Below are 15,194 nucleotides of genomic sequence, written 5' to 3' on the forward strand. Positions count from 1 at the left end.
TTGAGCTGTTTGAAATTTATATATTCAAGTATCTAACATACCACCACATAATAGACATTGAGCAAATGTTGAATAGATGTGTGAATGAACAAACCTACAGAAGAAGGCATATGGTTTCTAAGAAAGAAACAACATAAAAAAACATAAAAACTTAAAAAACATAATCGGGTCATAAAGAACAAAATAATGAACTCCTATAGAGTCGGAACGACTGACGTGACTTAGCAGCATAGGAACAAAGAGCAGGAAAATAGTTGACTTTTGAAAGGAGAATAGGAAGAAGAAAAAGGAAAAAATAAGAATGCATTGGGGAAGGCTTTCACACAGGAGACTGAATTTCAACAATGTTTTGGAGGATCAGGATTTTTCCTGTAGACAAGAGAGTAGAACTGTTATTCCAGACTGAGGGAAAGGCTTGAACAAAAATATTGAATTGAAGAGGTCCCTGGCGTCTTGCACTCCATGAGGTTGCAAGGAGTTGGATAGGACTGAGCGATTGAACTGAACTGAACTTGGCATTTTAAGGACATCGTGAGTAGACTTTTTGACTGGTGAAGAGATCGCTTGAGAAAAGAGCAACAAAAGGACCAGTTAGGCCATTTAGGACCAGAAAATATATGACTGCCAAGATGAGGAATTTGATCTTTATTACATAGGTTACCAGGGCTTCCCTGATAGCTCAGTTGGTAAAGAATCCACCTGCAATGTAGGGGACCGTGGTCTGATTCTGGTTCAATTCCTGGGTCGGGAAGATCTGCTGGAGGAGGGATAGGCTACCCACTCCAGTATTCTTGGGCTTTCCTTGTGGCTCAGCTGATAGAGAATTCACCTGCAGTGCCAGACACCTGGGTTCAATCCCTGGGTTGGGAAGATCCTCTGGAGAAGGGAAAGGCTACCCACTCCAGTATTCTGGCCTGGAGAATTCCATGAACTGTAGAGTCCATGGGATGACAAAGAGTCTGACAGGACTGAGCAACTTCCACTTTCCTACAGATTACTAAAAGCTACTTAAGGTTTACAATTCCAGAAGTGACAAACGGGGAAAAAATTAAATCCCCATCTCACATTTTGTGTAATAGTGAATGGCAAATGGATTGAAGACTATGGGGGAAAATAAACAAACTCCTAAAAGAAACTGTAGGATAATGTGTTAATAATTTAAAGTCAGGATAGATTTTTAAAAAATGACCACCCCAAATCTCCTACTTTTTTTCAAATTTTTTCCTTTTCTTTATTTGTAAAATAGGTATAATATTGGCACTAGAATCAAAGGTTGTTAGAAAGAATGAAAACATTTCAGTTTAGTTAAAAAAAAAAAAGTTTCAGTTTGGTAAAAAAAAAAAAAAAAAAAATGGAAGGGATGGCCTTTTAGGTACCCTGGTGTTTATAATTTAATTTTAAGTTGTTTTGGCGTCTGTAAGGCAAACTTGTTCCATCCACTTTCTTAAACGTTTAATAAAGTCTGCTACATAGGAAAAAAAAGAATGAGTTAATATGTGCAAAGTGGTTAGAACTGTTACTGGCACATAGGAAAATCTCTATAAATCTCAATTATTTTTTGTATGATTATTTTGTCAAAATTCATATTTTCTGTCCAGGATTTCATATTCCAAGTTAAAAACAACAGATTGGAAGAAGAAATTTCCAAGATATATGAAAGACATTTAATATCCAGTGTATGTAAAAACTCCTACAAGACAATAAGAATGATTCAATTTTTTAAATGAGCAACGTATAAAATATTAACTCAGAGCAGAGGAAACTAAATTATCGAATAAACTTGTAAAGCAACATTCATTCTCATGAATAATGAGGAAATGTGCAATTAAAATTTTACAAGATAACAGTTAATATTGATCAGATTTACCAAAATTAAAATATTAGTTAATATCAAGCATTAGCAGAGTTGTAGGGAACTAGGAATTCTTACGCAGGGATCATGGGAATATGAATTAGCATGACCTCTTTGGAAAGCAATTCAATAAAACTGAAATTTCAGATATCATGTAAGCCAGTGATACCATGAGATTCTCTTGCACATGTGTACTAAGGGAAATATGAGTGGCAATATGATTTTTTTTTTTTAATGTTTCTTTTAGACAGAGACGATAACTCAGTTCAGGTTCACTTAAAACATTCACATTACAAAATTTAAAAAAAACTTAGTCTTAGTTCACCTTAAATTCTTATATTATATATTTTATTATTCTAAGTCTAGGAAACTTTAATAAATACTTTTAAGTGAGTTTTTGTAACAATTACATTTCTTTGAATCTTTTAAATTGCATTTATAAATTTAATATATTGGATTTTAAATACTTCAATTGTCTTAGGGCAAACAAATCTCAGATACTTAAGGAATTCCTATTAGCTTAATAAGTTTAAAATATTGAATATGCTGAATCTTAAATTTTCCTAAATGTCCCAATGCTTTTTACAAATTAATAATATTTCAATCTATGATTACAAATTGAAATCAATTACCTAATTACATTATAGGTAATTTTCATTAGAATCATAAGCTTATTTGTTAATCAAATATGACAAATTATTTTATATATAATGAATATTTAAAATACCAAGCATGTATAAATGCTTTAATACAAAAATATTATAATTACCTGTTTGATTTGCTGCATTATTCTATACTCAGTCTTTATTCTTCTCAGGGCAAACATGTTTTCCCAATAAAGAAATGAGTGAAACATTCCAAGTAGTTTGGAGATTATTTTCTCAACTGTCCTGGATGCATATTGATAGTAGATGTTCAAGGGCATTTTCCCGACTACCTCGGCTGCCAGGCTGAGCCCTATTTCAGTTGTTTTGTCAACACCCTCCATATGTAGGTGTCTCAAAGCCCATTCTCTTCAAGTCTGGTTACATATTACCTTCATATCACATATTTTCTTGGAAGTCTGCAACTCTGAATGTGTTGCTGCATCTTGATTCATTTCAATTCATTTATTGACTGTGTCATTCTAAATTACAACAGTTTTCCTATCTTGTAGAACTATAATTGTTCTAGATGTTTAAATGACATCTTTGGATTCTGTATATCTCCTAGGGCTTTGTTTAGTTTCTTGGTAGTGGTCTGAAAGACGTGCTAATGAGAAAAGAATGCTCATAACAGCCTTGTTTCTATACTGATAAATTTGAAACAATCTAAATGATCATCAGTGGGATATTGAATAAATAAAATGTGGCATAATCACATAAATGACTACAATATAAAAGTTTGATATATATTTCAATATGTCAATTTGACAAATTTTGAACAAATCTTAAAAAACAGTGTTGCATGACAAAAGCAAATTGTAAAAAAAAAAAAGTAAATTGTCAGAAGGTAAATACAATATGTTATGATTTATGTAATATTATTTAGACACACAACTCAAAATTAAGTCCTTTACTTGTTATATTTATAGTTAGTAAAAGAAAATTATATAGATTAGAATGTGAAAGAAAATTTTCATTTTTGTGTTTTGATTTTAATCAGTTAGAGACATCTTTTATTTTGAGCAGTATACTCTGTAAGCAGAAGGCTAAGTTCAGAGAGTCTGAATGTTTTCAAAAAACAAGTGTGTGTGGTGGGGAGAGGGGCGGTGTATGTAAATGATTTCAATGTTGGTGAGCAAAAGTTTTCTTTTAACAAATATATTACATACATTAGTAAATAAATACAGTTTCCTAATACAAATAAGTTTTCATTCTTTTTGGCCATTGAATTTTAAAGGTTCAGGGGGTTATATATTTCTGAAAGATGAAACAAAAAATCATTAATCAGATTTTTTGTTAATTATAACTGACCACAAGCTTAACTGGTACACTTCCTCCTTAGCTTTTCAGTGAAGAATTGTAATCATAATAATAATTTAAAGTCTCAAAATAATTAATGTCAAACCATTATTTCCCATAAAGATGTCATACCATGTAATGTTATGACCTACAATTTCTCTGTTAATTTTAACCAAGAGTTAATAAAAAATTTGCTAGTCATATGGTTTCACCATACAGGAAATATGTATACCAAATTTATGATAAAAGCTACCTCTGGGAAATGAAAGGTGAGGGAAGAATAGAATTGGAGAGGGGTACAAAGAACTTCATCTTTAAAGTTTTATTTATTTTACTAAAAAATATTCAAGGCAAAGATGACATTTGTTGTTTTAGGGTAGATATGTAGTTCACAAAGGCCAAGTACCAGACAGCCCATGCATCGAGTGTACTGGAATAGGGTTCATTGAAAGAAACCCATGTAGAAAGGGTCAATAGCAACTTTAGGGCCACAACACCTGCTCATCTTCTCTTGCCCATCACTTTCTCTGATCTTGCACAGAAGGAGAAAGGGCTGTGGAGGTTTTAAGCGACATAATTTCTGAAACTCTGGACCCTCCCAATGTGACCAAGGGTCAGAATATCATTGTCACAGGACATGGCGGGACATTGGTTCTAGCCCTATCCTACCGATTCAGGGCTCATGTTTACGGTAATGCATCAGCCTCGTGCCTGATATGAACAGGAGGTTGGGGTCCAGACCTTGCAGTTACAAGTTTATGATGTAGCTGGATGTTGACAGGACTTACCACCACATTAGCATTTATTGTTGTTTGAAGCACCAGCTCCTCTCTTGGTGCGCTGGGGCTTGGTAGCTGGGGGCCTAAGTCTTGCATTGAACAGAATTATGGCTTAAGCACTTGGCAGAAGTCAATTTCAGTGGCATGAACCAACTCCTTTTCTGGCGGCAGCCTGTAGAGAATCACTCCTAAATACTGTTTCTACTCTTATGTTTCAGTATACTAATGCTTGCATCTTTTCCTTCGTACTTTTGAATGTACATTTTTTTCCCCAAATTAAGAGAAAAAAAGAGAAGTGAAATCTTCAAAAATACAAACACATTCACATACATACACACACGTGTGTGTATGTATATGTGTGTGTGTGTGTGTGTGTATATATATATGTATAAATTAATGCTGAGAGACATTGAAGGCAGAAAAGATAGACCATTCATTCAATAAATATTTACTGAGCATGTGTTATGTGACAGGGTCTATTTTAGGCACTAAAATAAAACTGAACAAGCTATAGTAATGTCTACTAATCTACCCAATGAGAGACTGAACTAGATCTAGGTAGGTTTGAGCATCCCTCCCACCCCCCATCTCACCCCTCACAGAGCCCCAAGCTGAGCTCCCTGTGTTATATAGCAGCTTTCCACTAGCTATCTATTTTATACATGATATTGTATATAGAGTGTGATAGTCAAGTGTATGAAAGTCACTCAGTCATGTCGACTGTTTGCGACCCCACAGACTATACAGTCCATGGAATTCTCCAGGCCAAAATACTGGAGTGGGTAGCCTTTCCCTTCTCCAGGGGATCTTCCCGACCCAGGGATAGCACCCAGGTCTCCCGCATTGCAGGCGGATTCTTTACCAGCTGAGCCACAATGGTATGTATATATTGTGGACTTCCCTTGTGGCTCAATGGTAAAGAACAACTGTCAATGCAAGAGATATAAGAGACCTGGGTTCGATCTCTGGGTCAGGAAGATCCCCTGGAGAAGGGAAAGGCTACCCACTCCAGTATTCTTGCCTGGAGAACCCCATGGACAGACGAACCTGGAAGGCTACAGTCCATGGGATCACAAGGAGTCAGACACTACTGAGGTGGCTTAGAATGCAGGCATGCACAGCGTGCATGATTGTATACAGTGCTACTCTCTCTGTTTGCCAGTTTAGCAATTGATTTGGTGTGTCAGAGGTTGAAAGGATAGGGAGTGAACCAGATCACCAGCCCACGCTGGATGTATGAGACAAGTGCCCGGGCCTGGTGCACTGGGAAGACCCAGAGGCATCGGGTGGAGAGGGAGGTGGGAGGGGGGATCGGGATGGGGAATACTTGTAAATCCATGGCTGAGTCATGATGTCATACATTTTTGTCAATGTATGACAAAAACCACTACAATATTGTAAAGTAATTAGCCTCCAACTAATAAAAATAAATGAAAAAAAAAAAGGATAGGGAGGTGCCGAAGAGAGTATAGTATAAGCTAAAAGATAAGAACTGATTTACATAACATTATCTATGGTGCTTATAACTCTTTACAGTTTATAAAACACCTTCAACTACATTAGCTCAATCATCTCTTACAACAATCTTTGGAACTGGATGTTAATATTTTCATTATGCATTTAAAGAAACTAACATTCCCAGATATCAGTGATTTCCTCAAGATCAACTTTTCTATGTGATAGAGAAAATCCTAGCCTTCTCTTCCAATTCCCATCTTTTTACTGTGTCTTTCCTGAAAACTCACCTCCCGTCTTTGGTTTCATTTACCCCTTTGATACAAAGATCATTATTATTAAATGAAATACCAGTCCACACAGAAATTCAGACATTTTACTCTCTCTAATGAAACACTACAGATCAACAAAGAGCTTAAGGTAGCATTAAGACTAAAAGTGATTTTACAGATGAAAAAACTGAGGATTAAGCATTAAAGCTAAACAGGAGCTGCCAAAATTGTCCCTTTACTGAATCCTTATAAAATTGTTTATCAAACTTCATTAAGAAAGTCTCTCAAAGGAAAGAGCAATTCATACTAGGAAGTAAATGTTATTATTTAAACTTAACTTGGTTTGTTTCCTTTTATAGTTCTATTGGATGCTCTTTATATGTGTATCACTAGCTTATAAATTTTAAATGGCATTTTAAACACTACTTTACCTCTAATTTGTATTTTATTGCATTTTAATTGTGTAACTTTTTTTCTTTTCAGGGAGATGTAATAGTGACTTTGCTTGGGCCCAAGTCAAGTCAAGCATAATTCATCATCAGTAGTAGAACAATGTTTAATAACCAGCAATCTGGTTTGTATGAAGTAGGCTGGGATTTTGATTATAGAAAACACTACTTGATGTATAACTTCCATCTAAATTTTTTTTATGAACTTTTACTTCAGATAAATGTGATTAGTTTTATTATTTGAGCTAACTGTAAGAGTTTCATTGTATTTTTCTTAATTTTTGAAATTTATTTCTATTCTTTTTCTTTGTCATATTCCAAGTACATTATAAGTATGTACTTGTAAAATATCCAAATAGGTTAGAAATTGTTATTCCTTTAGAAGCAAAGCTTATGATTAGGATTATTACTTAAAACACAATCTTTATTAAGACAAAAGGTCCATACACTTCTAGCTTTCTGCTTTCCGAGCTCTGTTTTCCAGTGTTTATAAATTTGCAGCTGTTAGCATTATGAGAATATTGGATATTCAAACCCAATTTTAAATAAGAACTTTATATTCTTAGATCTGAGAGGTATAGCTATAGAACTGAGTTAAACTATTTAACTAGCAAAAGACATGACAGCCAATGTCAGAATTACATTGTTTGGCCAGCAGGCATCACACTCCTAATTCAGAAATAAGAACTAGCCCAGGACACATCAGGGCATTCTTCTCTGCATCCTTCAGAATCTGCTCTGGGTTTTAAGCCCAGACTTAAGTAGGTCCAGATAAAATATAGAGAGTCCCTGAACTATAGTTTCCATTGGGATGTTATTTTGTGAACAGTTGTAGAGCAACCTTATAGAAATAGGAGGAATGGGAGGCAGCAACTCCTTCAAATATAGATGGCAACAGTGTGTTCCTTGCTCTTTGTTTTAAAAAGTCCTGGTGTTTGTTAACTGAGATGATAGGGCAGTATAGCCTGTTCTATAAAGCATTCTAAGTGGAGAGGAGAGCATAAGGCACTTGAAAGTCACTAAACTGTCTGAAAAGTAATATATGTTAAAAACAGAATGGAATCAGTGCAACAGTGGGAATTACTTTTTACGAGTATCCATTCACAATCTTCATTTCTTTGGAGCCATCCTTTAAACAAAAGAAAGGCAATTTTTAGGTGGACTGAAAGCTTAGATAAGGTTATAAGGATTATAAATGTTCAGATTATTAGGATTTATAAATTATAAATATTCTAGTGGTTTAAGTCATTAATTCTTTGTCTTTTTTTTTTTTTTTTTTAAGGTTTGGACTTCCCATAAAACTTTGTATAACAAAATAAAAATGTAATTGAAAAAAATGTGTCTCTTTTTATTTTATATTTTTTATTTTAGAAAATTTTCACATATTCTATTCTCATTGCTCATCAGGCCTAAATGAAAAGCAAATCCATTTTATTCTTCTTGGATCCTAGGCAACTGATCCTGAACTGAATCTATTCCATTGTATGAAATCATATAATACATAGCCTTTTCAGATTGACTTCTTTCATGTAATAATATGAATTTAAGGTTTTTCTATGTCTGCTCGTGGCTTTATAGTTAATTCTTTTTTAGGGCTGAATAATGTCCAATGTCTGAATGTACCACAGTTTGTCATTCACCAACTGAAAGACATTTAGCTTGCTTTAAAAACTGGGCAGTTATGATTAAAGTTGCTATAAACATCCATGCACAGGTTTTTATGTAGAATAAGTTTTCACCTTCTTTGAGAAAATACCAAGGAGTACAATTTCTGGATCATATGGTAAGAGTATATTTAGTTTTGTAAAAAAACAAAACCCTGAACTGTCTTCCAAAGTGGTTATACCATTTTTCATTCCCACCAGCAATTTATGAGAGTTCCTGTTGCTCCACATTTTTGCCAACTTTGGTATCACCAGTGGTCCAAATATTGGCCATTCTAGTAGATGTGTAGTGATACCTCATTATTGTTTTAATTTGCGTTTCCTGATGACGTTTCCTGATAGAATGTAGAGTTTACCATAAATATTCAAGAATTGTTAGTCGACTCATTTTATCCTGGTTAAGGGCCTAAGAAAAGAGTGGTGACTGGGCTGACTTTAGGTTTTTGTGCTAGGTATTCATTATTTCCTTTGGTCATTCTCTACTAGGCATGTCCCATGAAGAACTTACTGAGAGTTCTGAGAGTAAATTCTTAGCCGCCCTTCCAACTTGTGTAGGGAAGGAAGATTGTATTTGCTAGTATATAGTTGTACATCATACTTAGTATGTTCATTAGGTTCATCTCTGTGGTGATGGTAGTGGTAGTGGTGTTCAGTCGCTCAGTCATGTCCAACTCTTTGTGATCCCATGGACTACAGCATGCCAGGCTTTCTTTTCCTTCACCATCTCCTGGAGCTTGCTCAAATTCATGTCCATTGAGTCAGTGATGCCATCCAACCATCTCATCCTCTGTCATCCCCTTCTCTTCCTGCCTTCAATCTTCCCCAGCATCAAAGTTGTTTCCTATGAGTTGGCTCTTCACATTATGTAGACAAAGTATTGGAGCTTCAGCTTCAGTATCCGTTCTTCCAATGAATATTCAGGGTTGATTTCCTTTAGGATTGACTAGTGTAATCTGGAGAAGGCAATGGTACCCCACTCCAATACTCTTGCCTGGAAAATCCCATGGATGGAGGAGCCTGGTGGGCTACAGTCCATGGGGTCGCTAAGAGTCGGACACAACTGAGCGACTTCACTTTCACTTTTCACTTTCATGCATTGGAGAAGGAAATGGCAACCCACTCCAATGTTCTTGCCTGGAGAATTCCAGGGATGGGGGAGCCTGGTGGGCGGCCGTCTATGGGATCGCAAGGAGTCGGACACAACTGAGCGACTTCACTTTCACTTTTCACTTTCATGCATTGGAGAAGGAAATGGCAACCCACTCCAATGTTCTTGCCTGGAGAATTCCAGGGACGGGGGAGCCTGGTGGGCGGCCGTCTATGGGATCGCAAGGAGTCGGACACAACTGAAGTGACTTAGCAGCAGCAGCAGCTGTGTAATCTCCCTGCTGTCCAAGGGACTCTCCAGAGTCTTCTCTAGCACCCTACCTCCGTGTAAGTTCAGTTCAGTTCAGTCGCTCAGTCGTGACCAACTCTTTGCGACCCCATGAATCGCAGCACGCCAGGCCTCCCTGTCCATCACAAACTCCCAGAGTTTACTCAGACTCATGCCCATCAAATCGGTGGTGCCATCCAGCCATCTCATCCTCTGTCGTCCCCTTCTCCTCCTGCCCTCAATCCCTCCAATCATCAGGGTCTTTTCCAATGAGTCAGCTCTTCACATCAGGTGGCCAAAGTATTGGAGTTTCAGCTTCAGCATCAGTCCTTCCAATGAACACCCAGGACTGATCTCCTTTAGGATGGACTGGTTGGATCTCCTTGCAGTCCAAGGGACTCTCAAGAGTCTTCTTCAACACCACAATTCAAAAGCATCAATTTTTCGGTGCTCAGCTTTCTTCACAGTCCAACTCTCTCATCCATACATGACCACTGGAAAAACCATAGCCTTGACCAGACGGACCTTTGTCAGCAAAGTAATATCTCTGCTTTTTAATATGCTATCTAGGTTGGTCATAACTTTCCTTCCAAGGAGTAAGCATCTTTTAATTTCAAGGCTGCAGTCACTATCTGCAGTGATTTTGGAGCCCCTCAAAATAAAGTCTGACACTGTTTCCATTGTATCCCCATCTCTTTCCCATGAGGTGATGGGACCAGATGCCATGATCTTAGTTTTCTGAATGTTAAGCTTTAAGCCAACTTTTTCACTCTCCTCTTTCACTTTCTTCAAGAAGCTTTTTAGTTCCTCCTCACTCTCTGCCATAAGGGTGGTGTCATCTGCATATCTGAGGTTATTGATATTTCTCCCAGCAATCTTGATTCCAGCTTGTGCTTCTTCCAGCCCAGCGTTTCTCATGATGTACTCTGCGTATAAGTTAAATAAGCAGGGTGACAATATACAGCCTTGACGTACTCCTTTTCCTATTTGGAACCAGTCTGTTGTGTTATAGTTACTTACAATTATAAATGAGAGATAAAACACTAGTATTTGCTACTTTGTCCCAGTAGGAGTCTCTCAAAATATTGCATGCTACTGTGAATAGATTGCTATCAACATGCTAGTAACAATGTGCATGTTAAAGTTCTTTGCATTTTGCAAAACAACTTCAAGTCCATTGTCGCATTATATACCCTTACAATGATCCCATGAGACAGGTGGGGCAAGAAGTATTATTACCATAATCTTTATTTTCCAGATGATATGTGCATGCATGCTCAGTAGCACAGTCATGTCTGACTCTGAGACCCTGTGGACTGTAGTCTTCGAGGCTCCTCTGTCCATGGGATTTTCAGGCAAGAATACTGGAGTGGGTTACCATTTCCTCCTCCAGGGATCTTCCTGACCCAAGGATTGAACCCTGTCTACTGTGTCTCCTGCATGGGCAGGTGGGTTCTTCTCTGCCGAGCCACCTAGGAAGCCCTCTAGATGATATAATTAAGGCTTAAAGAGATGGTATCATTTGCCAAAGACCATATATCTGGTAACTTGAACTTCACCTAGAGACCTGAACTTAAACCCAAAGCTTTGAGCAGCTCTTATACATTTTCCACTATTGTGTAGTCAATGGTTCATGTCTATATGGTTTGCCGAGGTCTTAGACACCAAAACATACAGCAATCTTGATTCCAGCTTGTGCTTCCTCCAGCCCAGCATTTCTCATGGTGTACTCTGCATATAAGTTAAAAAGGGTATGTATTCTTCTGTAATTATGGTTTTATCTCCAAATAATAATGCTTCTAGCAGTTTTTCTCAGTTTTTATCCCCTGCGGTTAGACCTGCCATATGGACCCCGTTTGCTGGGAGCAATCTCCTCGCTCCTCCCTCCTCTTCAGTGTGTTAGCTCTTCACTCACACTTCAGATCTCAGTTCATACCTCATACTCTCAGGAGAAACACTTTGGAGCTCCTGCCTATAGGACCTGCCACCCAGCCAGGCTAAATCTGCTCCAAATATCTTGAATGTGAAGGGGAATGTGCAGGGCCAGAGAGGGAGGGGAATGAGGAGAAGAGAGACCTGTGGGTTCATGGAGCAGCAGGGGCCAATGTCCTACTTCTGTCAAATACTGTTCAGGAAGCAGTAAGATCTAGGAGGGGTCATAGGCAACCTCAGAAAACCATTCTCCATGGGATGAATGATGTGCAGGAACAGCAAACAAGCACTGGAACTGAAAAACCAGCAGCAGAGGATGATTAATGAGCCTTCAAGAAGCAGCACTTTGATGATAGATGGGCCTTGGCATAGAGTAAGATGCTAGAATTTTGTCCTGGAAATGGAATAAAACCAACTCTGAGAGATAGTAACATTAACTTTTTTTGGTGTGTTGTTTATTTCTGCCAGGTGAGTGAAATGAAGACTTGAAGTTAGAAACTGAATTATAGAAAACATATTCCTTGGATTCCTGAATTTCTGAGTTGAGATTCATACCTGCTGTGCTAAATATTTCTGTGGTCATTTGCATGGGGTCTGCTTCCTCCCTAGACTGTTAACTCCTTGAGAACAAGAACTATGTGTTTTGCTCACTACGCTATGTTCAACACCTAGAACAGCACCTCCACAGAGAAATTATTACCACAAATATTTGCTGAGTAAATGAATTATCACATTAATGTAAGAAGTGTTGGCCATGCTTTCCCTATATTATAACATGATCTAATATCTTAAATATGACTTCTTCAACATCCTAACAAAATGTCTTAATATCACAGAGGATAAAAACATTTTAATGGTGGAAAACTTATAAAATGAGCCTTGAAAGTTGCTAAAGATAGATCAAAGGTCTTTTTTGTCTACAACAAGATAAAATCCATTTTCCCCCTTAAGACAAAAGGTATAAACAAATCTGTGATAACTTTCTTTGGGTGGGCATTACTGCTGCTTTTTGTGAGATTGTATTCTTGCTGACAATTTGGAGCAGTTTTCCTTCAGAGTAAAGCACTTAGCAAGGTACCCGGTATGAAGTTGGTCCTCAGAAGTAGTCGTTCTCACTTCAGTGATCCCAGACCACATCCCCACTTTTTGCTCTAAGAACCCCTTTGCCCTTAGCAGCTGACTGGGTCCTTGCCAAGGCCCAACTCCGCCTGCTGGAAATACAGATTGTGCTTATGACCTCATTTGTTCCTTAATACAACATCTGGGCTTCATGTCTTGTTTGTTCAGGATATAGTACAATGTTCAAATCCACCCTCAGATCCATAGAACATTTACTAGGCTATTAGTCTTCATTTGCTTAGGTTGGCTTACCCAGTTGGTAATAAAACTAAAAGGCTAACAATTTACATGAAACTAGTCCTGGGTTAAATAAAAAGCAGAACATGCTCATTAAATTGGAACATTTAAAAACATGGTTATTAATCTTATAAAATGAGCATTGCTTTTTAAAAACTTGAGACATTTAGGTATCATTGGTAATATCTCATGAAAAATGTACTCTCTCCTTGTCTGTATGTTCTTTGGATAAGCCAGCTGTTAAGAGATATGATGCCGTTATACCAGGAAGAACAAATGATCCCAAGACACTTTAGGGACCTTTCATCATAACTCATTAATAATAGTTTTAGAGAATTTTCTAAATTATTATACATATCTGATGATTGCTTTAACAATTTCTAAGAGCCGAAAATGACAATGCAAACATAAAAAGAATAAAAATTCTGTCAATACAAAATGAAGCATTATATATTACTGTTTCTGATATCACTAATAAAAATATTTTTACCTGCTCATTTAATTCTCACTGATAGGGCATTTTAAAAATCACTAAAATGAATGGTAAAATTTTATCCATAATATTATGCAGAGTTATCTAGATAAATGGTATTTCAATATTGGTACTACAGATACTTGTAGAGTAGCAGTTAACCAGTTTTAAAGAGGGGAAGAGAAGGAGTTTTACATGAAGAAAATAGTATGTGAAAGGCCTAGAAAGTTAGAGAACACAAACTTTTCCAAAAACTCAGATATTTGCTATAGGTGGACCATTTACAATTTTAGGGTATCAAAGACCTATACAAGTACTGCCAGATCATAAATGTCTTGTAGGCCATGTGAAGGGAATTTTTACTTTTTATTGAGGAAAACAGGAAATCATTGAACAATTTTCAATGTGGGTAATAATCGTGTTCTGGAAAGATCATTCTGGCAGCAGTATAGAGAACAGATTGATGAAGGATGTGAGGCCAAGTTCGAGGCCATTGCCGTAATCTAAATGGAAGTAGATTAGAAGTCTGATAAAATGTGGTCCACTGGAGAAGGGAATGGCAAACCAGTATTCTTGCCTTGAGAACCCCATGAAAAGTATGAAAATGCAAAAGGATAGAACACTGAAAGATGAACTCCCCAAATCTATAAGTGCCCAATATGCTACTGGAGATCAGTGGAGAAATAATTCCAGAAAGAATGAAGAGACAGAACCAAGGCAAAAACAACACCCAATTATGGATATGTCTGGGGATGGTAGTAAACTCCAATGCTGTAAAGAACAATATTTCATAGGAACCTGGAATGTTAGGTCCATGAATCAAGGCAAATTGAAAGTGGTCAAACAGGAGATGGCAAGAATGAATGTCAACATTTTAGAATCAGCAAACTAAAATGGACTGGAATGGGTGAATTTAACTCAGATGACCATTATGTCTACTATTGTGGGCAAGAATCCCTTAGAAGAAATGGAGTAGTCATAATATTCAACAAAAGAGTCTGAAATGCAGTACTTGGATGCAATCTCAAAAACAACAGAATGATCTGTCTTTGTTTCCAAGGCAAACCATTCCATATCACAGTAGTCCAAGTCTATGCCCCAAACAGTAAAGCTGAAGAAGCTGAAGTTGAATGATTCTTGAAGACCTACAAGAGCTTCTAGAACTAACACCTAAAAAAGATGTCCTTTTCATTATAGGAGACTGGAATGCAAAAGTAGGAAGTCAAGAAATACCTGGAGTAACAGGCAAATTTGGCCTTGGATTACAGAATGAAGTAGGGCAAAGGATAATAGAGTTTTGCCAAGAGAATGCACTGGTCATAGCAAACACCCTCTTCCAACAACAGAAGGGAAGACTCTACACATGGACATCACCAGATGATCAATAGTGAAATCAGATTGATTATATTCTTTGCAGCCAAAGATGGAGAAGCTCTATACAGTCAGCAAAAACAAGACTGGACGCTGACTGTGGCTGAGACCGTGAACTCCTTAATGCCAAATTCAGACTTAAACTGAAGAAAGTAGGGGAAAACACTAGACCATTTAGGTATGACCTAAATCAAATCCCTTACTATACAGTGGAAGTGAGAAGTAGATTCAAGGGATTAGATCTGATACACAGAATGCCTGAAGAATTATGGAT

At 37.1% G+C, this 15,194-nt stretch overlaps 1 protein-coding gene across 1 annotated transcript in view; it reads left to right on the plus strand.

The window, feature by feature from the left end:
• The window catches only part of DNAI4 (dynein axonemal intermediate chain 4), a 104,286-nt gene extending 96,306 nt beyond the window's left edge, over positions 1-7,980 (plus strand). Inside the window, 1 exon segment of the mRNA XM_065911239.1 lies at positions 6,785-7,980. Within this exon segment, the coding sequence (XP_065767311.1) occupies positions 6,785-6,832 (48 nt within the window). The 3' untranslated portion in view covers positions 6,833-7,980.
• The last annotated feature ends 7,214 nt before the right edge of the window (positions 7,981-15,194 follow it).

This window comes from Muntiacus reevesi, chromosome 1 (genome assembly GCF_963930625.1).
Source record: "Muntiacus reevesi chromosome 1, mMunRee1.1, whole genome shotgun sequence".
Classification (NCBI taxonomy): domain Eukaryota; kingdom Metazoa; phylum Chordata; class Mammalia; order Artiodactyla; family Cervidae; genus Muntiacus; species Muntiacus reevesi.